At 41.7% G+C, this 26,838-nt stretch overlaps 1 protein-coding gene across 1 annotated transcript in view; it reads right to left on the reverse strand.

Moving 5' to 3' along the window:
• Nucleotides 1–305: 305 nt before the first annotated feature.
• Nucleotides 306–26,838, reverse strand: part of LOC121286068 (mediator of RNA polymerase II transcription subunit 15-like) — a 47,713-nt gene continuing 21,180 nt past the window's right edge. The window contains exons 5-6 of the mRNA XM_041203074.1: nucleotides 11,756–11,893; nucleotides 306–502 (exon numbers count right to left, since the gene is read on the reverse strand). Coding sequence (XP_041059008.1) covers nucleotides 306–502; nucleotides 11,756–11,893 — 335 coding nt within the window. The remainder of the gene's footprint in view (nucleotides 503–11,755; nucleotides 11,894–26,838) is intronic.

Here is a 26,838-nt window from a genome sequence, read left to right on the forward strand (position 1 = left end):
TTACTGGAAACAGTCAGAGATATATTAAGTATAGAGCCGGGGAAAGGGGAGATTGTGGGGGGGTAAAGACCCAAAGGGAACATCTGAGATAAGGCAGAAGGCAGCAGAAATTAAATGACAAAAGGAATGATGGTGCAAGGCAAATGGAGATGGTAATGGAACAAGTCACATGGTCTGTTGGCACTCACACAGGAAGCATTGGTCAGGCTAGGGGGCCATGTCTCAGTAAATTCAGAACAGGAAGGGAAAAGTTGTTCCTGTATAGCTGTGCTGAAGTGGCCCGTTTCTGGCACTGGGGCTTCAATTCATGTACCATATAATCCTTTTACCTGCTGTTGCTGCTGCTGCTGCTGCATCTGTAGTTTCATTATCTGCTGCTGCTGTGCTTGGAACTGTTGCTGCTGCTGCTGTTGTTGCTGCTGCTGTTGCTGCTGCACAGCTTGTTGGGCCTGGAATTGTTGCTGCTGTTGTTGCTGGGCAATCTGCTGCATCTGTAACTGGGCTGGAGGATTGGATTAATAAAAATACCATTAACTTCGACCCCCTCGTTCAAAGTGTGAGCTTGGCCCTGGACCCAATCGGTTCCTTCACAGAGGCAAAGTGCGTTTCACACAATTCACAAGAGGTCATGAGGCGGGAATCACACTAGACTAACAACAGTAAGTTACACGCTGGACACTGTACCAGGTGTAGTAAATGTCACATGCCGAAAGATGCTTTTGTGTTACTCTTCCAATGATGTTCACATCAAAAACTAACATTCACAAATGGGTTTGAATCCAAACATGAAAGCTGAATTGTCATAAAAAATTCAAACTTAGGGATGGGAACATGGTACTCCAACCTGGGCTACACATGACTATAGTCCTAAAGTGTAATTGGCCCAAATGCTTAGCAAGCCACTCAGTTGTAAAAACATTTACGGCTAAGCCAAGGGAACTTGAATGATCAATCAATGTTGCCTCGTTACCCAAATCACACTAAAAATTAACTCCCTGGTTCTGATCCTTCATCTGCACCATTTCAAAACATTAATGTCCACCGCTATACCCTAGGAAATCAATGATAGAGCCTGAAACTAGAGACCAAAACAAGTCTCAGGAGAAGGGGTCAGCTGTTTAGAATAGTGATGCAGAAGAATTTATTTGCTCAGAAGGTTATGAATCTTTGGAATTTTCTACCACAGGGGGCTGTGGATGTTCAGTCAAAACTGAAATCAATAGATTCCTGGAGTCTAAGGGAACTGAGGGACACAGGGGTTAGGTGGGAAAGTGGGGTTGAGGTCCATGATCGAATTGAATGGCGGGGCAAGGTTTGAAGGGTTGTGTGACACACTCATATTTCTGAAGTTCCTACATTACGATGAAAAGCCTCTGCATAATGCAGAAGTGTGGGCCTGAAGCTAATCAGCTTGCACACATAATGCATTACCCCCACAGAAATGAGAGCTGATCCAGCTGTCAATGCCCACTTGTGAATGAATATATACTGCAAGAAGGCTCAACACCAAATATATCATGGATGAACAATTTTTAAGTAAGTGATCTTGATAAAGGAACATCAGCTAAGAGTACTGCCCTTCAGCTCCAGGCTGTGACCATCTCACTATCACTAACTTTCACATACCTCACTTGCAAGCGAGGTATGAAGATGGTGAACATTAATATTGACAACTGGGAGACAGTTGCTGACGGCCGTGATGTTTGGAAGGGCATTGGGAGAGGCAAGCAGAAATAAAAAGCCTAGCTGGCCGAGAAGAGGACCCAGAGAAAACAGAGGCAAGCGCATCTTGCACCTTCTCAGCTTGCTGTCTTCCCGTGTAACAAATGTGGCAGAGACTGCCATTCCAGAGCAGGGCTCCTGAGCCGCACCAGGTGATGTTTACAGAGTTGACCACCACATCGCAAACCTTCATCTTATGAGAAGGAAGATGGCTATCCATGCTAACGTGAAGTGTCGTTCAAACTATAGAGGTTAAATGATATCATAGCAAGAATGGAGACCTGGCCCAAAGAGTAGAACTAGAAATTAAATATTCTTGGATAGAAGGTGTTCAGGAAATAGGGAAGGAAGGAAAGGAGAAGGGGTGGCAGTATTGATTCAGGACAATATTGTAATTCTGGAGGGATTGGCTGTGGGGGCAAGGATGGAATCTAGTTGATTAGAGTTAAGATACAGTGGAGATCCCATGACACGAATGGGAGCATTACATAGGCCACCAACTAGTAGAAATGATATAAAGGATCAAATTTGCAAGGAAATTACAGAGAAGTGCAAAAGCTATAAAGTAAGTATAATGGAGCATTAATTACTCTAATGTAGACTGGGATAGTAATAGTGTAAGGAGCAGAATGGAAGAATGGGCTCCCTATAAAAAGGAGATGGTTCAGGTACAGTCAAGGCAGAATCCCACAAGGGGGAAAGATAGGACAACCAAACCCAGAGCGCCCTGGGTGAAGATGATGATGGAAAGGTGAAGCAGAAAAAGGATGTGTAATTCAAATGTCAGATTGATAATTCAAGTGAGAACCAGGCTGAATATGGCAAGCTCAGAGGGAAAGTGTGAAAGGAAATAAGAGAAGTAAAAAGGGAGCATGAGAAGACTGGCAGCTAACATAAACGTCCAAAAGTCTTCTGCAGGCATATAAATGGTAAAAGGATGGAAAGTGGAGGGGTAGGATTGATAAAGGACCAAAAACAGGAATTACACACAGAGGCAGAGGGCATGGCTTAGGTAATCAATGAACACTTTGCACCTGTATTTAGCGAGGAAGAAGATGCTGCCAAAGTCACAGTGAAAGTGGAGGTAGATGAAATACTGGGTGAGCAAAAAATTGAGAAAAGGAAGGTGCATTGGATAGGCTTTCTATACTTAAAAGTTGAGAAATCACAAGGACTGAATGGAATGCATCCAAAGATACAGAGGGAAGTAAGGGTGGTAAGTATAGAGCTAATGGCCATATTCTTCTAATCCTCCTTTAGGTACAAGGTTGGTGCCAGAGGACCACAGAATTGCAAATGTTACACTCCCATTCAAAAAAGATAAAACCAGCAATTACAGGTCAATTAGTTTAACTTCAATAATACAATAGATGTTAAAAACAATAATCCAGATCTAAATTAACAGTCACTTGGAAAAGGGTGAGCTAATAATGGAAAGGTAGCATGGATTTAAGAACAAATTGTGCTTAACTAAAAGGCTTGAGTTTTTTGATGAGGCAAAAGGGTGGACTGATGAAGAAAATGCAGTTGATATGGTATCCATGAACTTCCAAAAATTCCCATGGAATAAAAGGGCCAGTGGAGTATAGCTATAAAGTTGGCTGAATGGAAACAGAGCAGAGGTGAATGGTTATTTTTCAGAAGGAAGGTATGCAGTGGGGTTCCCTGCGAGTCTGTACTAGGACCATTGCTTTTCTTGATATATGTTAATGACCTAGGCTTGGGTGTACAGGGCACAATTTCAAAATTTGCAGATGACACAAAAAATTGGAAGTATTGTGAACTGTGAGGATAATGATAGACTTCAAGAGGATGTGGCTGGGCTGGTGGAATGGATGGAGGTGTAGCTGATGAACTTTAGTGCAGAGAAGTGGAGGTGATACATTTTGGTAAGAAGAGGGAGGGAAGACAACATAAAATAAAGAGTACAATTGTAAAGGGAGTGCAGGGAACAGAGAGACCCAGGGGTAAATGTGCACAAATTGTTGAAGGTGGCAGAGCAGGTTGAAAAAAATGGTTAAAGGCATAAGGATCTTGGGCTTTATAAATAGAGGCATAGAGTACAAAGCAAGGAGGAATTGATGAACCTTAATAGACAGTGGTTCAGCTTAAACTGGAGTACTTTGTCCAATTCTGTGCATCACACTTTAGGAAGGAGGTGAAAGCTTTAGAGGAGGTGCAGAAAAGATTCACGAGAATGGTTGCAGGGATGAGGAACTTCAGTTATGTGGATAGATTGGAGAAGAGAAGGTTGAGAGGAGATTTGATAGAAGTGTTCAAAAACATGAGGGGTCTGGACAGGGTATAGAGGGAGAAGCTAATCCCATTGGTGGAAGGGTCAAGAACCAGAAACCACCGAGTTATGGTAACCAATGGCAACGTGAAGAAAAACATTTTACGCAGTGAGTGGTTAGGATCTGGAGTGCGTGGCCTGAGAGTGTGAGTGAGGCAGATTCAAACATGGCTTTCAAAAGAGAATTGAATAAGCACCAGGGATTGGCTAAGCACCTGAAGAGAAAATATTTGCAGGGCTATGGGGGATAAGGGCAGGCGAGTGGGACTAACTGAGTTACTCTGGGAAACGGCCAGCGTAGAGGCGATAGGCTGAATGGCCACCTTCTGTGCCAGAACCATTCTATGATTCCATCCCATACACTCTTCCTTCTTCAGCCAGTTAAAGTTCATGCAGAGACATACGGTTGGTTATTAATCATAAAACAGAATAGTGAAAGGGAGCTTCTTAACTCTTAACTGACTGAAGGGCCAGAGAGATCTTGGGGAGTCGATACACAGGTTTTTAAAGGTACAAAAGTATGTGCAAGGATTTCAACGAAATACTTGTTGGGCTGCAGATGGAGTACAGTTTGCAGTCCTGGGCACATTATAGGAAAGATATTAGGGAAATAGGCAGGTGAATATCCACAAAGTGGTAGATAAGTCAATAATACCAAGACATCTCCCCTTTAAGACAGAGGTCTGGGAAGAGTGTCCAACAGTCAACATCACTGTGAAGCAGTCTGGGAAGAGTGTCCAGCAGTCAGCATCGTGGTGAAGCAGTCTGGGAAGAGTGTCCTGCAGTCAGTTCCTGTTGAAAATAACAAGGATGACATCACAAGACAGAGCGGCGGAGGGATCAGAACCAGCGCGAGTGCAGGGAAGCTTCAAAAAGTGGCGTCAGCACAAAGGTGAGAGCTGATTGGTGAGTAGTAGGTAAGTGCTTTTCTCCAGTTTAAAATAGATTAAGCTAAGGAAAGGTAAGGGTTCTAGTTTTTATGGAAAGTACATAAATAATTTAACTTTTTTTTTACTGTATTTAACTTTAAGGGTTTTTTCAACAGGAGGCATGGCAGGGCATCTCAGTCCCGTGTTATGTACCGCCTGCAACATGTGGGAAATCCTAGATGTTCCTTGCGCTCTGACCGACCACATGAGCAGGAAGTGCCACCAGCTTTAGCTACTTGAGCTTTGGAGCTTGAGCGGCAGCTGGAGGCACTGAGGTGTATCCGCAGGGCTGAATGCTTCGCGGATAGCACGCTTTTAGACGTGGTCACCCCATAGCTTGAAGTGCAGACAGAAGAGGAATGGGTGACCATTAGAAGAAAGGTGTCAGGCAGGTAGTCAGGAAATCCCCAGGATGCATCTCGCTCGAGAACGGTTTCTCTGTGTTGGAAAACGGTGAGAGTGACGGTTCCTCTGGGGAGTGCAGCCACACTCACGGCACTGTGAGTGGCTCAGCTGCACAGATGGGGGCGAAAAGAGGGGAAGGGCAATAGTGGTAGAAGACTCGATAGTAAGGGGAACAGACAGGCGTTTCTGCAGCTGTAGACGTGACTCCAGGATGGTATGTTGCCTCCCTGGTGCCAGGGTCAAGGATGTAACTGAACGGCAGCAGGGGAGGGCAAACAGACAGAGATAGTGGTACATATTGGTATCAATGACATAGGTAGAAAGAAGGATGAGATCCTGCAAGCAGAATTTTGGGAGCTAGGAAGCAAGTTAAAAAACAGGACCTCAAAGGTAGTAATCTCTGGATTACTTCCAGTGCCACGCGCCAGTGAGTATACAAATAGGAGGTTAGTCCAGATGAATGCCTGGCTGGAGAGAAGGTGCAGGAGGGGGGGCTTTAGATTTCTGGGACATTGAGACTATTTCTGGGGGTGGTGGGACCTGTACAAAGTGGATGGGTTGCACCTGAACCAGAATGGGACCAACATCCTTGTGGGGAGTTTTACTAGTCCTGTTGGGGAGGGTTTAAACTAAATTGGCAGGGGGATGGGATCCTGAGAGGAGGTTCAGCAGAGGGAGAGCACAGCCAAAATTAGAAGAGAGAGCAAGTGAGTCTGGAAGGCAGAAAAATTATAGGCCAGTTAAGGCACAAGGGAGTTTGGCAAGGTTGGATGGTACTTATTTTAATGCAAGGAGTCTGACGAATAAGGCAGATGAGTTGAAGGCACAAATTAACACATGGAAATATGATGTCATTGCTGTCACAAAGACATGGTTGTGGAGCAAGATTGGCAGCTCAATATTCCAGGATATAGGGTCTTCAGGCGAAACAGGGAAGGAGGTAAAAGAGGAGGGGGTATCGCAATATTCATCAAGGAATCAATTACAGCAGTAAGGAGGGATGACATCTTAGAAGGCTCCACAAATTAAGCCATATGGGTAGAACTGAAAAACCAAAAAGGAGCAATCACATTGCTGGGAGTGTACTATAGGCCGCCAAACAGTCAGAGAGAAATAGAAGAGCAGATACCTAGGCAAATTTCAGAGAAGTGTAAAAATAATAGGGTAGTAATAGTGGGGGATTTCAACTTTCCCAACATTAACTGGGCTAGTCATAGTGTGATAGATTTAGAGGGAGCAGAGTTCTTAAAATGCATCCAGGAGAGCTTTTTAAGCCAGTACGTAAAAGGTCCTATAAGAGAGTTGGCAGTCCTGGACTTAATTTTAGGGAGTGAAGCCGGTCAAGTGGTAGAGGTATCAGTGGGGTAGCATTTTGCAGATACTGATCATAACTCTGTTACATTCAAGGTTGTTACAGAAAAGGACAAGGATGGGCCAGAAATCAGAGTTCTAAATTGGGGGAAGACCGATTTTGATAAGATAAGACATGATTTGGCCAGAGTGGACTGGGAGCAGCTACTTTTAGGTAAATCTGCGTCAGTGCAGTGGGACTCATTCAAGAAGGAAATAGGGAGTGTACAGGGCCAACATATTCCAGTAAAGACAAAGAGCGGGACCAACAAATCCAGGGAACCCTGGATGTCGAGGGATTATACAGGATTGGATAAAGAGAAAAAGGGAGGCTTATAGCAGATACCGAGGGCTCAAAACAGCGGAAGCCCTACAGGAGTATATAATGCGTAGGGGGGGGAACTTAAAAAGGAAATTAGGAGAGCAAAAAGGGGGCACAAAAAAGCATTGGCAGGTAAAATAAAGGAAAATCCAAAGTCATTTTATAAGTACATAAGAGGATAACTAGGGAAAGAGTAGGGCCCATTAAGGGCCATAGTGGTAATTTGTGTGTGGAGCCGGAAGACATAGTTAAGGTTCCAAATGAATACTTTGTGTCTGTGTTCACAAGTGAGAGGGACGATGTGGGTATGGAAATCAGGCAGAAGGACTGTGATATAATTAAAGAAATTAGCATAGAAAGGGAGGAGGTTCTAAGTAGTCTGACAGGCTTAAAAGTAGATAAATCTCCAGGTCCGGGTGAAATGTATCCCAGGCTGTTGAGTGAGGCAAGGAAGGAGATAGCAGGGGCACTGGCAATAATTTTCAATACCTCTCTGGCCACAGGAGAGGTGCCAGAGGACTGGAGGACAGCCAATGTGGTACCATCACTCAAGAAGGGAGGAAGGGATAAACCAGGGAACTACAGGCCAGTCAGTCTAACCTCAGTGATGAGGAAACTATTGGAAGCAATTCTGAGGGACAGAATTAATCTAAAGTTGGAGAGGCAGGGACTAATCAAGGACAGTTAGCATGGTTTTGTTAAGGGGGGAGGTCATGTCTGACCAATTTAATTGAATTTGTCGAATAGGCGACAGGGTGTGTAAATGAGGGCAATGCATTGATTTAGTCTACTTGGACTTCAGCAAGGCTTTTGATAAGGTTCCACATGGGAGACTGATAACGAAGCTAAGAGCCCATGGGATCCAAGCGATTTGGCAAATTGGATCCAGATTTGGCTGAGTAGCATAAGCAGAGGGTGATGGTCGAGGGGTGTTTTTGTGACTGGATGCCTGTGTCCAGTGGGGTACCACAGGGATCGGTGTTGGGTCCCTTGCTGTTTGTGGGAAATGTAAACAAATTAGACCTGAATGTAGGAGGGTTGATCAGTAAGTTCGCAGATGACACAAAAATTGGTGGGGTGGTAGTGAGATGGGTAGCCTTAGATTACACAAGGATATAGATGGGCTCATCAGTGGCAAACGGAATTTAATCTGGATAAGTATGAGGTGATGCACTGGGGCAGGACAACAAGGCACAGGAATACAAGATGAATGGTAAGAACCTGGGAAGTACCGAGGATCAGAGGGACCTTGGTGTGCATGTCCACCGGTCCCTTAAGGTAGCGGGACAGGTAGATAAGGTGGCTAAGACAGCATATGGGATACTTGCCTTTAGTAGCTGAGGCATAGAACATAACAGCAGGGAGGTTATGCTGGAACTGTATAAAACGCTGATTAGGCCACAGCTAGAGTATTGCATGCAGTTCTGGAATACGCATCATAGGAAGGATGTGATTGTACTAGAGAGAGTGCAGAGGAGATTTACCAGGATGTTGCCCGGGCTGGAGAGTTTTTGGTTATGAGGAGAGACTGGATAGACTGGGGTTATTTTCCCTAGAGCAGAGGAGATTGAGGGGGGACATGATTGAGGTGTATAAAATTATGAGGGGCATAGACAAGGTAGACAGGAAGGAACTTTTCCCCTTGGTGGAGGGATCAATAACCAGGGGATATAGATTTAAGGTAAGGGGCAGGAGGTTTAGAGGAGATGTGAGGAAGAATTCTTTCACCCAGTGGGTGGTGGGAATCTGGAACTCTGCCTGAAAGGGTGATAGAGGCAGAAACCCTCATTACATTTAAGAAGTATTTGTATGTGTACTTGCGATGCCATAGCATACAAGGCTATGGACCTAGTGCTGGAAAATGGGTTTAGAATAGTTAGATAGTTGTTTGACTGGCACAGACTTGATGGGCCGAAGTGCCTTTTTCTGTGCTGTAGACCTCTATGACAATGACTCTGAGATGAGGAGGAATTTCTTCTCTCAGAGGCTCTTTAGAGTCTGGAATTCTCTTCCCCAATGAGTAGTTGAGGATGTGTCATTGAACAAATTTAAGGCTGAGCTGGACAGATTTTTGACTAACAAGGGAGTCAAGGGTTATTGGGGTGGGTGGTGGGGGTGGGGCGGAGGCAGAGAGGAAAGTGGAGTTAAGGCCACCATCAGATCAGCCATGATTTTACTAAATGGCACAACAGCCTTGAAGGGTCAAATGGCCTACTTCTGCTTCTATTTCTTATGCTCTTATGAAGTTAAATTAATTAAAAAATGCAAAAAAACCATGGAAATTTGTAAAATTAGGGGCGGGTTGATGAAGGTAATGCGATTCAGTTGTGCATATAGACTTTCAAAAGGTGTTTGACAAAGTGCTAGATACACAAACTTATTAGCACAATTAAAGACGTGGGTTTAAAAGAACAGTAGCCGCACGGACGTGAAATTGTTTAAGGGACAGAAAGCATGGGTGAATGTTGTTCAGACTGGAAAGTAGCATTCAGTGTTGGAGGAGATTAGGACCACTGTTAATTTCAATACCTATTAATGGTTTGGACTTGGGTAAATGGTGCATAATTTCAAAATTTGCAGATTACCCAAAAGTCAGATATGTAGTAAATAATGAAAAGGACAACAGCAGACTTTAATGCAGGCAAGGTGAGGTGATCCATTTTGGTAGGAAGAACGTGGAGAGGCAATATAAAATAAATTGTATAATTTTAAAGGTGATGATGCACAGAGAGACCAAGGGCTATTTGAAGGTGACAGAACAAGTTAAGAAGGCTATTAAAAAAGCATTTGGGATTCTTGTCTTTATTAAGAGAAAAAGAGTATGAAACCAAGAAAGTTATGCTAACTCGCTACAAAACATTACTAAGGCCTCAGCTGGAGTGTTGTGTTCCAATTGAGGCACCTCATTTCGGAAGGATGTCATGGCCTTGAAGAGGGTACATAGGAGACTTATTAGATAGGCACCAGGGATGAGGGGTTCACGTGAAAAGACGAGAGAAGCTGGGGACTTTCACTTTATAGAACAGAGAGGATTGCAAGGAGATTTGATAAGAGATATTCAAAATCATGAAAGTTTTAATCACTCTGTGCAGAAAGGTCAGTAACCAGAGAACATAGATTTATGATAATTGGTGAAAATAGTCATGCACAACATGAAAAAAAATTATGCAGCAAGTCATTTTGATCTGGAATGCACTGCCTGGAAGGGTGATGGAAGGAGATTCAATGGTAACTTTCAAAAGTGAATTGAGTCAACACAGCCACAATGAGCTTAATAGCCTCCTTCTGTGCTATATGATTCTATAGGGGGTAAAGGCAAAATTTTATTTCTCCTGGTTGGTAAATTGGATGTGCACAGCATGATCCCACCCACCTGGCCCTGCAGGGATAATTGACCATTCTTTCTCAATCAATATCTCTCCACACACCTCAGGAGCACACAACAAAAAGAATGGACTACAATAGTTCCTGGATGTTCTTCAGCACTGATACAGAAATCTGAAAAAAAAATACAGAAACTTGTAGGGTCAGATATATTAGCAGAATGTCTGGTATTCAGCAGTCTGACTACTCCAGATGACCCCCGTTGAAGGACTGGACATTAGAGATAGGTCTTTCTATCTAAGGAGTCAAGAACCTATAACTGGAAGTAGGGTGGGTAAAGGGGTTGTGGGGGGCGGGGAAAGAGAGGCAGAAAGCTATTGTTTTTTGGAGATTTAGGTGGCACAGGAGTAGGAGGCCAACATGGCATTGTCTATCTGCAATGATATGGAGATATATTCAAGAGTGTGCTAAAGCACATGGCTTCCCCAGAAGCAGTATGGCCAGGCTGTGCTCCCACAGTGTGTGAAGAATGCACTATGAGGGAGAACATGCATGATTTCTGTCCCTCTTGTTCCTCCCACCTTTGGAGCAGAGTACAGTCAATGCAAACTCAATCCAGGGACCTGGTATTCTAACAAAGAAATAACAGATTCAATACATTCCATATTTGAACATTATTATTTGGAATAGCCACAATATGGAGAAATCTGGTTGAGAACAACATAAATCTGATTTTTTTTCAGATCTGGAGGTTTAAACTGCTATTGGTGACATCTTTCATTAGCATGCTCCTCTGAATCTCTTTTAACACATTAAAAACAAATAACTTGTCAGTCGGTTCATAAATGAATTAAAATGTTGTGTAGAAGTATCTGTCGTGATGCGCTAAAACACTTGTTTATAAGTACTATAGAGTGTAATTTGATCCCCTTAGATATTCTGATCCATTCTTAACTTCAGCAAGTGTTAAACACCTCACAGGCTCAACCAGGGAGCTGCTATGGTAGTGCAGTAATAAAACAGGCCCATGTTAAGTATCAAAAATAAATGGTCTGGCTACCTCCTTCCCAACATAGTGATACACCTACAAGCCTTCCTTTCCTCCAATAAGAGTGGAGATAGTCGAGTCACAGCTCCTGACCAATATCAGACACCTCTAAAGCCACACTCTACGCAAAAACCAAGCAAAGCTACTGAGCAAGTGGATGACAAACTCGAGCATCAGGTAACAGGGGACTCAAACTGAGGAGCATAGTCTAGCAAGGAAAGTGCCACAAAAAAGACATTGAGACAGTGACTGCTGTAACAGGTGCAGCCTACTTCAGGACTTTACAACTTCCATATCCTACTCACACTGCTGCTGCGTGCTTGGCGGGAAGCCAGGCATGTGAGGCACCATTCCAGACGTACCCGGCTGAGGCTGTCCAGGATGTGACATTGATTGATTCAACTGTCCCAGACCTGCCACTCCGGGAGTACGAGTGGCCATCATCCCACTCGAGCTCCCCGCAGGGCCACCTTGCAAGTTCTGCAAAGCGTTCATTGGATCTAGGAGGGAGGAAAACAAAAAAAAAACTTCTGTTAAATTCTTTAAAGAAAAGCAGATGCCCAAATAAATATCAGATAATCAAAGAATCACAGGGCAGGGCACAGAAGCAAGTTATTCAGCCCAGTGTGCCTGTGCCAATTCTTTGAAAGAGCCACCCAATTAGTCCCAATCCCTACTCTTCACTCAATCTTGTAAAGCTTTCCCATCAATTATTTATCCAATTCCCTTTTGAAAGTTACTACTGAATCTGCTTCCGGCACCATTTTTGATCAGAACTCCCTTGTCAATGGGATCCAACCAGCTGAAGTCAAAACCAAGACACAGAGCTTTTCTTTACTGAGGGTTTATTGATTTTGTGCAGTCTCATAGCTCTCCTCCACCCCCGGTGTCCCAGCTGTCCCCTATTTATGTGTTCAAATTACTTAATTAAACAATGCCCTTCACTGTGTATCTTAACAATATAAATAACATACTATTAACAGATTCCTCTTTCTTTCTTTAAACAATACATTTTATAACATAATCAAATAACTTCAAAACAATTCGATGAAAATAATTTTTCACATTTTGTATAACCCATCATAATACTCTTCTAGGACCTCCAACAATTTCTTCAAGCATGCTTCCCTTTGTGTAAAACAGTCCAATAATTGATGGCTTGCATCAATCCATCTTATCTTAGAGATCTCTTTTTTCTCTAACATTTTATTTTATGCTAGTGAGGTCAATCCTTAGCCTTTTCTCAGTCTCACACTCTACTGAATATACATTAAGCCACAGGGAATGGTTATCCACATAACCTTCAATGGGCAAACTTTTTTTCAGAAGGCCCTTTGTATAGGATTTCCTTCAAAATGCTTGATAAGTAAAATCTTATATCTATCACTTCTACTGGAGCCCGTGTTTCTGCAGCCATGGTGCTTTTAACTACCCTTTTTATTTTCTTCGTTTGCCAGGCCAATGTTATTCTTTCCCACCAAGAATACGATAAACCCTGTTGTGCTAAAATATCTATCCTGGAGACTGGCATGTGAAGCATCGCTAAAAATGACTAATCTCATATTTTCTGGATCACCCAGGTTAGAAACTTGAGTGTGTATTTCTCTGAATTTAATTTCTTTAATGTTTTATTTGCTCTCAGGACTTCCTCATGTTCCATCATAGTACTCAGTTCCGATATGTCATAACTAGCATCAGGTCTAGTCTGAATGCACAACCAGTGCAACTGTCCAGTCAAACTTCCTAATTGGTCTATTTCTTCCTTGGATGCAGGATCCTCTTTGTGAGCACCTTGCCCAATTTATTGGGAAGTGATTGACATTTTCTAAATAAGACGATTGATTTAAGGTCAGTCCCGACTTATTCTGCTTCATGTCTGACCCTACATATTTAAAGGGCCCCAAAGCCTGACTTCCAACCTTAAATTCCTTCTTTATTTTATCAATCACCCATTGCTCAAATTCTGCAGAATCTCTCCACAGAAAATCATCAACCTGCATCATAAAGATGCCTGTTAGTTTCTCCTCATTATACCAATAGAACATTCCTGGGTCTGCCTTTAGCTGAATGCAATCTGTTTTCAACAAGGTGGATCTACAGAGAAATACCATACCCTTGATGAACCATTTAACCCATATAAACACTTATTAATTTCCAGTTCCCCTTCCATATCACCAGTAGCTTTCATATCAATCCATTTACATTCCCAGGAATATGTTGCTAGACGAATAAAAAAAATCTTCAAGCTCACTATTCCTGCAGTGGGGGAGTCCACTCTGACATCTTGATCGCCGAGACTAACTTCGAAACTTTGAGCCACTAGACTGGCTTCAACATTATATGTGGCATCAGGAAATACCTTTTCTGTGCATATCCACCTATGAGACAAGGTTGGCTGTCCTCTGGTTTTTCAGTGTATACGCAAAATTTTTTCCAACTTTCCAACTCATTTTGTTTGGTATCCTTTATCAACTTATCTTCTAATTTGTTAGTCGCTGCTAAAACTTCTCAATCATAAGGGCTTCTACTTCTAGTGGCATTCCTAGCTTGTTCAATTGTTCTTGTCCTCTAATCACCCTCCTATCTCTTTCTGGACTGCTGCCACACGATCTCTCCCTCCTACGATCAAACTCCCTTTCACAAATCTGTGACTTTTTCATAGTGCTATGATACGGCAGGGTGGTATTTGTCAGATGGACCAAATCCACGCTATCACAATGATTTTGCAATTTGTATTTATTGTGAGGTTTGTGGACTGAAGTCAGAAGAAATTAGTCCATTACCACCTTTAGTGATTTTAAAGATTAAATTAAAACATTTATTAACAAAAGAAAAAAAAAACTTACTCTCACACAAGATTACAGTTACACAGTTATAACAGTTTCCAAAATTTCAACTTAACCAGACTCCCAACAACACACCCCCTTTAAGGCAACAGTCCAAATAAATTCTAAATTTATAAAGTCATCCAACAATATTACCACTAGCACCCACTGGACAATGGACTTTCAAAGGCTTTTAACATAACTTTGGTTACTAGAACAGCAAAACTTCTGCAGGGTGGCTAGAGGCTTTTTCTCTAAGTCTGTTTCACATGGTCATCCCTCACACAGCCTTCCATCCTTCTTTAAATGTATTTTATCCTTTTGATTTGTTAATTCCATTGTTTCCATTTATCTTTAGAAGTTACTTTTCACGGACTATAAAAATCTTTCATGTTATCATTATGGCCAGCACTTTTGGGAAAAATCAACGTAATAATTTTGACTTATTTACCTTGCCAGTTGTAAACATTTTCCATGTCCCTTTGAAAATCAAACACCTTCCTCATTTATATAAAAATGCAAATTTTATTCACACCGTATCTGTTGAGACCCGACTCCAGCTTATTCATATCCATTTCAAACACCTGTTTTACACCTTACCTCTTTGATAATTTAAACCCGGCAGTCTAATTTAGTTTAATTAAAGTAGCCACACACACAGAACCATACACACACACACACACATACATAAGCCTACTTTAAAGTACTCCACAATAACATTAGGAAAAATATAATAGTTCCTTGACACTTCTCAGTTCACTTTCAGAATTCATATTGCATTTTCTGGCCTTCCACATCTTTACCTCATTTTGTCAATCCATGTGTCTTACCTCCTGTCCCTCATCTTGCACATTCACCCAATGTTTGTATTTGCCAGTGGCTTTTCCTACTTTCCCTATAATGGTGGCATCCCTCCATTCACTGGCCCCTACTGGCATATATGTTACTCTGGTGCCAACTTTGGGATAAATAGCCCTATCCTGCACTTCATTGTCACTTTATTCATATTCAGTCAGCTCTTAGTCAGCCGTAATCTGTTCCTCATAATTGTCCAACATATGTTTAGGTGAAGTGTATGGTGCCTCTTCACCTTCCATTCCCTGTAAACGTATAATCAGTGCTAATTAGCCTTGAGGCACCCTAACAGTTTGATTCCTATGTTGTAAAATTACTGTTTTCTCATTACTGCCTATAACCTTACCAGGTCCTTTCCATTCAATTCAGCCCTTATCTTTTGTAATATACCACGTCCCCTGGATTAAACAGTGTTTCTGATGGCCTCATTCGATGCCGTAAAGCTAGCTGAATTTGCTCCGAAACCCCAGCCTTGATAAATGTCTTTCCCCCTGCATGCAGGGCATTCATATGCTCGGAACAAGTAGAACTAATCATATTATTGGATTTCTCCCATAAACTAATTGATAGGGACTGTAGCCCACCATCTGAAGTGAATTCTTTGCATGGATTGTCCGCACCTGGACAAATGTCAGCTTACAGCTTGGCTGGTCAGCTAAGATTTTGTGAAGCAGCTAATCAATTGCTGTGTGATTTCTTTCACAAACCCCATTACCACAGGAACTTTCCTGCTGTATTCATTACTATGATGTTCACATTTTCACTTAACTCTTAAATTCATTGTTAACAAATTCTACACCCCCCCGCCCCCACCCCAAGTTAGGAATTTAGCCGATGCTTCCAGTCCAGTTCTTATACATTTTTTCCATTGTCTTGTCCACAATTACCTTTTTTCTTTACTATATATTATTGTTGTTAGACTGAATTCAGTTGCCATGTCCACGAAGGGCAAGAGAAGAATGTTTTTGTCCTTATCCCATACCTTCAAGTCCATTGCTACATCATTAAAGTCTCTTGCTAATGAGAGACTCACTGCGAACCATGATGGTATCCTCCTATATTTTCTACACATATTGGATTTCTCACTGACTCTTCTATAAGTTTAATATATTTGTCATCCATTACCCCTGCATCCTTTGAATTTTTAACCTATTATAAGATGGATGGGAAAACTGATGTCGTTTGTAAACAATTTGTCATTTTTCCTTTAAACTGCTAGCCCCAATGTCATCAATACTTCTTTAACATCATGGAGTTTCGTGGATTTAACATCCTGATTTGAAATGTTAGGTCTTTTTAAGGGGATACAATAGTGTCCCAGTTGCATAAACTGTAAACCTAAAGATTTCGCAAAAACAATTGCCTCATCATGTTCCATATCTAGTTTCATTTGAGCCTTTTTTGACGGCTTACTGAATAGTAAGAGTATTTATCTTGATATTACATCTGTGCCGATAAATGGTTTACTCCGGCTATCTTACAGGGAATCACCATTCTCTTTAGTGATATTAATGTATTATTGTCCCTGAACCTGAAATAAGTGGAATTTTCATATTCCTTAACCTTACTTTGGTCTTTGCTATTTAGAGAATCAAGGTAACACTTTAACCAATCCACTCCACATACTGTGGACATATACCTACTGTCTAACACAGCACAATTGAATGAGTCCACAACTAAAACATTCATTACCAGACTAAAGCTTCTGATGAATAGCACAATTCCTTCTGACTGATCAGTATCATCTTCCCCTTCTGATCCTTCCTTGTCTCGTATCATTTCAAAAACCCTGTTATTCCATTTCAGACAGTTCATCACATAATGATATTGAGAGTCACATCTGAAGCACCTGTTTACCATTCCTTGGTTATTCCTGAGGTTCATTCTCCTGCTATAGTTACCCAATTCCCGTTGTCTGTTAGATCTACCAAAGGGGTGCCTATCCTCATTCCTTTTGTTTGTGGTTCTTCTTTGGTATTGGGATGCTTGCAGCCCATATCTAAATGATCCTGAAATGCTGTCAGCATTGAGTCCTCCATCTTTTGTGTTACCACTGAATGTTTCATTGGTGCCAAGGAAGTGGCTGGAAATGAATGTTTCCCCAGAATTTTTTTAAAGCTTCAGACATCCTTCCTAAAGCATATCTCTTTCTGACAATCTAACTCTAGTCACGACCAGGAGCCTATCCATGTTCAATACTTTAGCACAATCCAACAATTTGAAGGCAAGCACTGAATAAGGGATCTGCAATCAGAATTTTCTGCAATCTTGTATATAACCTGCTAAATTCCATGTAATATTCTTCCATGGAATAACTGTCCATCCTTCTAAATTTATCAAAGTCTGACCATGCCTCATATACATCATCTTTCTTACAAGTTTTGTCCATAAGTTTTAAGAGATTATCCAAACCTTCCTCAGTGCCCAAATGATGAGCTTCTAGCTCTGAAAATACTTTCCACCTGATCCTGCATCCACTGGGATGCAAAAGTGCCAAACACATACCTTGCTTTTTCTTTGGTCAGGATGTAATCCATGTCCATATATCCACTTCATTCTTCCATTGGTCAAAAGGTTCAGCTTCACAGAACAAAGTGGAAAATTATACCCTGATACTTTCGACTTGGTTTCAGCCATTCTTCTCCAAAGTAACTCCAATTAGAACCTCCCGTCTGAAAATAAGTCTTAGTTCGCAATATTCATTTTTAGGCCATTCTCTGCTACCAATGTTAGTAGAATCCAAGCTGCTTGATGAAGTTAAAACCAAGACACAGAGCTTTTCTTTACTGAGGGTTTATTGAATTTGTTCAGTCTCACACCTCTCCTTCCCCCACCACCACTCCTGTGTCCTAGCTGTCCCCTATTTATGTGTTCAAAGTGCTTGATTAAACAATGCCCTTCACTGTTTATGTTAACAATATAAACAATATGATTAACATACTATTAACATCCCTGTGGAAAAAATATTTCTCCACAGCAGCTCTAGACAACCATAAAACTCATGATGACTGTGGGAAAAATGAGTCCTTTGGACTGCATTATACAAAAGGCACTCCCAGTTAGTTCCATTTGATTTCAACGAACTTGGACTGGATTGCGGTGGGATCGGGAGCAGGCACAGGCGTGATTTGAAAATCCCAATCCTGGAGTTTGGCACTGGATCCAGCTGCTGCTAGAACGTGACGCAATTTTCAAAGTGAGGTTGGGAACAGGGAACTTTAAAGTTCCCTGTTATCTCTCCACATTTCCCTCTTGGATCTGGTTTTGATCCCCCCCAAATGGGAATGTCTTTGTTACGTCTACCTTATCAAACTCCTTCATAATTTTAAAGATCTCTATTAGGACATCCCTCAGACTTCTTTTTTCTAGAGAGAAAGAGTCACAGTCTGTTCAGCCATTCCTGTAATGTATAACTTCCCAGCTCTGGAATCATTTTTGTAAATCTTTTTTGCACTTTTTTCCAATGCCTATAGTTCCAATGGAGACCAGAACTGTGTACAATGCTCCAAGTGTGTTCTAACCAAGATCCAATATAAGTTTGACATAACTGCTTTTTAAAGTTTATTGCTCCAGAAACTAACCCCAGTTTTTGGTTTACTTTTTTATTGCCTTATTAACCTGTTGATACTCTAAATGTTTTATGCATATGTACCCCTGGATCCCTCTGCTCCTCTATCCCATTTAGACCTCTGTTATCCAAGAATTTGAGGCTTCTTTATCTTTCTTACCAACATGCATCACCTCTCACTTGTTTACATTGAAATTTATTTGCTAGTTACACACACACATTCTGAAAGGTCACTGACATTATCTTTGATCTTGTTGAAGTCTTCCTCAATGTTAACTACACATCCCAATTTGATCTTTCTTATAAACGTTGAAACAGTACTTCAAATCCTGAGTCTAAGTTATTTAAGCAAAGAGTGAATAACAATGGTTGCAGCACAGAATCTTGTGGAACATGACTTCCCACTTTTTGTCAATTGAGTAACTACCTTTAATCCGTGTTTTCTGTGTTGTAGCCAGTTTGCTATCCATTCTGCTACTTCTCTCCTGACTCCACACATTCTGACTTTAATCATGAGTCTACTGTTTGGGACCTTATCGAAGTGTTTTGAAAATCCAAAGATATGACATCTACTGAATTACCTTGTCTACTTTTTCAGTTACTTATTCAAAGAATTTAATAAGGTTGGTCAAGCATGATTCTCTCTTTTGAAATTATGCTGACTGCTCTTCATTATATTTTCAGTTTCTAGACATTTTTCTACCATATCCTTCAGCAAAGATTCCATCACATTAGGAAAATGTGTTAGGGGAGGCAGTGGCATAGGAGTATTGTCAATGGACTAGTAATCCAGAGACCCAGGGTAATGCTCTGGGGGACCCAGGTTCAAATCCCACCACGGTAGATAGTGGAATTTGAATTCAATAAATACCTAGAATTAGAAGTCTGGTGATTATCATGAAACCATTGTCGATCGTCGTAAAAACCCATCTGGTTCACTAATGCCCTTTAGGAAAGGAAATCTACCATCCTTACCTGGTTTGGCATATATGTGAAGCCAGACCCACAGCAATGTGGTTGACTCTTAAATGCCCTCTGAACAAGAACAATTAGGGGTGGGCAATAAATGCTGGCCTAGCCAGCGACGCCCACATCTCACAAGTGAATAAAAACTGTGCCTACCACTCCCTGGAAATATTCTATTTCCTCTTTTTAATATAAGAATCACAGTAGCTGCCTGTCAGTTCTCTGGCAATATTCCCTTTTCTAATGGATTTTTACATATATGCAATAATGCCTCTTCTCTACTTCTTTTTTCCAATATATGTAGTTGCAATCGATCCAGACCAAGGGTTTTATCCTCTCAAACTTTGGCTAGTTTATCTAATTCTATCTTAAATGCCTTTATATAATTTTTGATTACTTATTCTAACGTCAAGACCACTTTATTAGTCTCACTGGTATATAGTAATGCTATTCCAAGAGTTTATCCTGAGCATCCTTTCGTGGTCCTATCTCTATCCTGATTTTTCTTTTCTTATTGATATGTCTTCTCTATTTACTCTCAATTCCCTCTTTCACTAGCTCAAGCAACTCATTTCACGACCACATTACTGAGTTTCTCTGCTAACACACTCAACGTACAGAGTTAATACATGACTTCCTGAACAGAAATTTTTTACTTCAATAAATTCTGCCATGTCTTTACACTTAGACAGAAATCCTTCAAGTCATTATGATGGAATGGAAAGCAACTCTGCAGCATGTACCCAACCTTTGACGCACTCCAAACCTTTGCATCCTCAACTGGACAGTTCTCAGCCTAGTGGGCAATGTGCTGTGCAGGAATAGAGGCTTTTGGTGAATGATTATTGTTTGGGGGGGTGGAGAATGGTGAGGAGAGCTGAAAACGTGCTAGTAGCACACTGTTATATGAATCACAAATGCCAGCAACAATGACCATGAAGAAGCCTCCCTGATTCCACTTTTGTTCCACTTCAGTTTTGTCCAAAACCATTATAGGGAGGTCTTACAATCAATAAATAAGGAAGTGTTAACAAGTGCTGATTGGCAATATGGCTTGGGCATTCTGGGATCCATAGGCACATTTGTTCCTGAATGATATTAATTTCCACATTGAGTGCTAACAGGAATCAGGAGCATTCAAAGTGTGCAGTCACTTCCCTCAAATGGAGAAAAATCAGCACTAATATAGGAGGACTTTCAGACAACAGTTTTAACGCAAATGGAACAATATAGTAGTCATGAGTAATCATGTGAAGAAGTTGGTGGACCTATTGAAAAGGCTACTGCCATGATCTGTATCCAGCAGGTAGAAGTCCAACACAAATAGAGGAGGATAGTCATTACGTTATTGAACTAGTAATCCAGAGGCCTGAACTAATGATCTGGAGATATGAATTAATATCTCACCAAGAAAGTTGGGGGCATATAAACACAGTTAATTAAATAAATATGGAATAAAAAGAATCAGTAATGGTGACTATAAAACTACCACCTAGTTCAATAATGTCCTTCAGGGAAGGAAATAAAATACTTAGATAAAAGCAAAGAACTGCGGATGCTGAAAATCCGAAGTAAAAACAAAAGCAAAAATACCTGGAAAAACTCAGCAGCTCTGGCAGCATCGGCGGAGAAGAGCACAGTTAACGTTTCGAGTCCTCAACTGTTGAAGGGTCAACAGGACTCGAAACGTCAAGTGTACTCTTCTCCGCTGATGCTGCCACACCTGCTGAGTTTTTCCAGGTAGTTTTGAAATAAAATACTTACCTGGTATGGCCTACATGTGACTCCAAGACCACAGTAATGTGATTGACTCTTAACTGCCCTCTTAAATAACCTAGCAAGTCACTTAGTTGTATAAAACCACTAATATCTGGGGATTTAGACCAAAATTGACTGGGCTGTTCTAAAGATAAGTCAAACAGCAATGTCATACTCTCAGACTGATACCTTTCAGTCAATGGTCTATACACCTTCATCACCTTCCATGAGTATGTCCTATCCCACCAGCAGGACAGACCCACTAGAGGTGGTGGCACAGTGGTATACAGTCCTGCAATACCATCTGCAAGTTTCCCTCTACCATCTACACATCATCCTGACTTGGAAATATTTCGCCGTTCCTTCACTGTTGCTGGGTCAAAATCCTGGAACTCCCTCCCTGTGGGTGTACACTGTGGGTGTACCTACACCACAGGGACTGCAGGCGTTCAAGAAAGCAGCTCGCCACCTCAAAATTAGGAATGGGCAATAAATGCTGGCCTTGCCAGCAACACTCGCATCCCAAGAACAAATAAAAGAGTCGGGGGGAGTGGCTAAGGGAGTGGTGATGAACAATTAAACAACTAAAAGGAGGCAGCGGCTCCACTTCATTCATGATGAGGGGGGAAACCCAGCACGAGAGTGCAAAAGACAAAGCTGAAGCATTTGGAACCATCTTCAGCCAGAAGTGCCGAATGGATGCTCCATCTCGGCCTATTCCTTAAGTCCCCAGCATCACAGATGCCAGTTTTCAGCCAATTTGATTCACTCCAAGTGACATGAAGGCACAGCTGAACTCATTGGATACAACAAAGGCAATGGACCTCAACATCATCGCAGCTACAGAAATTGCCTTGGTTATGTTCTGTCCACAAAAAGCAGGAAACTCCAATTAGACCATAAGACGTAGAAGTAGGCCATTCAGCCCATTGAGCCTGTTCCGCCATTCAATGAGATCATGGCTGATCTGATAATGCTCAATGCCACTTTCCTGCCTTTTCCCCATAACCTTTGATTCCTTTACTGATTAAAAATCTGTCTATCTCAGCCTTGAATATAATGAATGACCCAGCCTTGAATACACTGAATGACCCAGCCTCTACAGTCCTCTGCAGTAAAAGAATTCCCAAATTCACTACCTTCAAAGAAGAAACTCCTCCTCATCTCTGTCTTAAATGGGTGACCCTTTACTCTGAGATTATGCCCTCTGGTCCTAGACTCCCCCACAAGGGGAAACAACATCTCAGCATCTACCCTGTCAAGCCCCCTAAGTATCTTATATGTTTCAGTAAGGTCACCTCTCATTCTTCTAAACTCCAATGAGTACAGGCCCAACCTACTCAACCTCTCCTCATAAGAAAGTCCCTCCATACTCAGGATCAACCTAGTGAACCTTCTCTGGACTGTCTCCAATGCCAGTATATCTTTCCTTAGATAAGGGGCCAAAACTGTTCACAGTATTTTGGTGTGGTCAAACTAATGCCTTGTATAGTTTTAGCAAGACTTCCCTATTTTCATACTCCAATTCCTTCGAAATAAAGGCCAACATTCCATTTGCCTTCCCTATTACCTGAAGTAGCTTTTCGTGATTCAAGCACCAGGACCCCCAAATCCCCGTGCTGCAGCTTTCTATAGTCTTTCTCCATTTAAGTGATGTTCTGCTCCTCTACTCTTCCTGCCAAAGTACATAATCTCACATTTTCCCAAATTATATTCCATCTGTCAACTTTTTGCCCACACAGTTAATCTGTCTATATCCCTCTGTAGACTCTTTGTATCATCCTCACCGCTTGCCTTCCCACCTATTTTTGTGTCATCTGCAAACTTGGTGCTAGTGCATTCACTTCCCTCATCCAAGCCATTAATATATATTATAAATAATTGTTATTTGCCTTTTTTCCTTCTTTCACAGGATGTGGGTGTCACAGGCCAGGCTGGCATTTTTATTGCCCACCCCTAATGGCCCTGAAGATGGTGGTGAGCTGCCTTCTTGAACTGCTGCTATGTGGTGTAAGAATACATACACTGCTTTTAGGGAGGGAGAATTACTGCCCCATCAGTCTACTCTCAATCATCAACAAAGTGATAGGTGTCATTCACAGTGCTATTAAGTGGCACTTACTCATCAATAACCTTGTTGCTGATGCCTAGTTTGGATTTCAGTCTAGGTCTTGGTCCAAACATGGAAAAAAGAACTGAAAGCCAGAGACAGTCAGAGGCACGGCACTTGTCATTAAGGTAGCATTTGACAAAGTGTGATAGCAAGGAGTCTGAGTGTAACTGAAGTCAATGGGAATCGGAGGGAAAACTCTCTACTGGTTGGAGTCATACCTAGCATAGTTATGATTGTTGGAGGCCAAACATCACAGCCCCAGGGCATCACTGCAGGAGTTCTACAGTGTAACGTCCTAGGGTCAACCATCTTCGACTGCTTCGTCAAAGACCTCAAATGCAACATAAGGTCAGAAGTGGGGATGTTTGCTGGTGATTGCGCAGTGTTCAGTTCCACTGGCAACTCCTCAGATACTGACGCAGTCTGTGTCAATATGCAGCAAGACCTGGACAACATTCAGGCTAGGGCAGATAAGTGTCAAATGCCAGGCAATGATATCTCCAACAGAATCTAGCCACCTTGACATTCAATGGCATTACCATCACTGAATCTCCAATCATTAACATCTGGGAGTTAACATTGACCAGAAACTTAACTGGGCAAGCCATATAAATACAGTGGCTACATGAATAGCTCAGAGGCATTTTGTGTCAAGTGACTCACATCCTGACTCCTGAAGCCTTTTCACCATCTAAAAGGCACAAGTCAGGAGTATGGTGGAATACTCTCCCTTTGCTTGGGAAAATCCAGCTCCAACAACACACAAGAGGCTCAACACCATCAAGGACAAAGCAGCCCATTAATTGCCACCACATCCACCACCTTTCAAATTCAGTCCTTCCATCACCCACACACAGTGGTAACGCTGTGTACCATCTACCATTGCCAGTTCAACAGTTCCTTCAAACTTGTGACCTCTTTCACCCAGAATACCAAGGACAGTAGCCATATAGGAGCACCAACATCAGTAAGATCCCTCCTAAATCTAAAAGATCATTCCTTCAAACTTCTAACTTCCTCTCTGTGGGAATACCTACTTGGACTGCAGCCGAAGAAGGAAACTTCACCACCTCCTTCTCAAGGGCCTTGCCCTGAAGCTCACAAATCACGAATGAGTAAGAAAAACTGAATGGTCTGAAAAGGCCTGGTTGGAGTTATCTTTATTACAATTACTGTTTTGTGGCAAGCACACAGAAAGGAGGAGCAGGAGAGTGGCTTTTCCACAACCCATGTTTTCAGACTACCCACAGCATTGCTACATTGAGCTGGAGGTATAGTCAAGTTGCAGCAACACCTAGTGGCCTGCTGGAAGGAAATGTCTCAGGAATTTGACAGGCAATCACAACTGTTTTTCAATCCTAATCTGGGGAGCTATGCTTTTAAAATGACTAACTTTACAGCAGTAGGAGTGTGTACAAGGCATATTACCAGCTCAATAAGAGCTCTCTTTCGTTTACCTTGGGATACAGTGTAAAACAGACAGACATTTAATGTCCCAAATATCTTACACTGTAACTGATACAAGCTATACTTTGAAATCTCTCGTGTTAAGAATTACAGACAGCCTTCAATGCATCAAATACATTTACAACTTGCAGGTCAGTGCAAGGTGCCAATGGGTGAAATAAATGGCTTTTGTGGAATGGGGAGCTCTTCACCCAGACTCCATAATATGAGTTGCTGACAGCCCCCTTCACAAAGCCCTGCACTCTAAACATTATCAGCTGCTGTGTAAGGGGTCCAGGGCACAGCTCCATAGGACGTTAATCCTCCCCCAATTTGCCTACAAACTTCAAGGTACTCTGGCTCTACAGCAGTCACCTTACTACATTGGCAGTCTGCACTGGGCAAGTCCAGAATAAGGACATCCTTCCCTCTCAATAGAAAAAGACTGCAGGGTAGCAATAAACTATAAAACCCAAAGAACAGAAAATGAACAGGAACACATCCAGAATTAGCAAAAACAAAATGAAGAAAGAAGATTCAGCCAATCCTGGGATATATGGCTCAGCTGATTTATTGACCATTTTGAAAATAAAGGATACCCAATGCAATGTTCTTAGATTGCCTGAATTTACTGGTTTCACTGTACAACTTAGTGTGATACACTCATCCCCTGGCCAATGGTTGATGGGAATCTGTATCTGATGTTCAGCTGCATTAACACTGAATTTATTCACTGCAAAGTTTATGCTATAGATCAGGGCACAGCAACGGCACTCACTCAAACCAATGGTTCACTCAGAATCTGGGGTTTTGATGTGCACTCCGTGGTTAATCACAGCCCCATGGAACTCTCCCAACTATTAAATCCTGACTCAAAATAAAGTGTTTATGAAATGCACTGCTTTCACTCAAGGGTTACTTTGCTTCCAGTAAAGGAGGATTGAATAAATCAACATCCTCAGCCAATCACAGAGAGCTAGGCTGTGTACTTTCTAGAGGCTGGTCAATTTTCATCAACAATACTTTTGAAATGGGGTCTTTTTGAATCTGCAGCAGGCAATGAGTAGTAGAAGTGATTGTGACTAGCCAGCTGTCCCAGTTAAGTGGGACTTTAAGAACACAAGAAACAGAGCTAGAGTAGGTCAAAGGGTCCAATGAGCCTGCTGATTTTCTACATTAACACAGCTTTCCCGCCCTATCCTCATATCCATTAGTGCCCAATAGTCTATCAATCTCAGTCTTGAATATAGTCATCCACAGCTCTCTGGGGTAAAGAATTCCAAAGATTCACAACCCTCTGAATGAAGACATTTCTCCTCATCAGAGTCCTGAATGGGTAACTCATTATCCTCAGGCTATGGCCCATAGTTTTAGACTCTCTAGCTAGGGAGAAACAGCCTCTCAGTATCTACCCTGTCAAGACTTCTAAGAATTTTATACGTTTCAATGAGATCATCCTTCATTCTTCTAAACTACTGTGAACACAGGTCCATTCTACTCAAGCTCCACTCTTCTCACCCTAGTAATAAATCTGGTGAACCTCCGTTGCAAATCCTCTAAGGCAAGTATATTCCTTCTTAGGAGACTAAAGCTGTCCACTGCACTTGTGGTGTGGTCTCATCAAAGCTCTGAACAATTGCAGCAAAGCCTCCTTATTCTTATACTCAGAGGATAAGTAATAAACTGGGTACAAAGCAGAAGACAGAGTAGGGGTTCAAATTAGCTACTCAAACAGGCAAAAAGATAGGAAATATCACTACTGTTCACAAGTTACAAAACTGATCCAGACTTGAAAATCAGAAGTAGTTTCAAAATCTGTGGACGGGATATAGTTAATACTAACAAAGACAACATTAAAAAAAAACTTCAGCATGGGTGTTTAATTAGCAAATACATTTCAATATTGATAAGCAT

The sequence above is a fragment of the Carcharodon carcharias genome, chromosome 13 (genome assembly GCF_017639515.1).
Source record: "Carcharodon carcharias isolate sCarCar2 chromosome 13, sCarCar2.pri, whole genome shotgun sequence".
Classification (NCBI taxonomy): Eukaryota; Metazoa; Chordata; class Chondrichthyes; order Lamniformes; family Lamnidae; genus Carcharodon; species Carcharodon carcharias.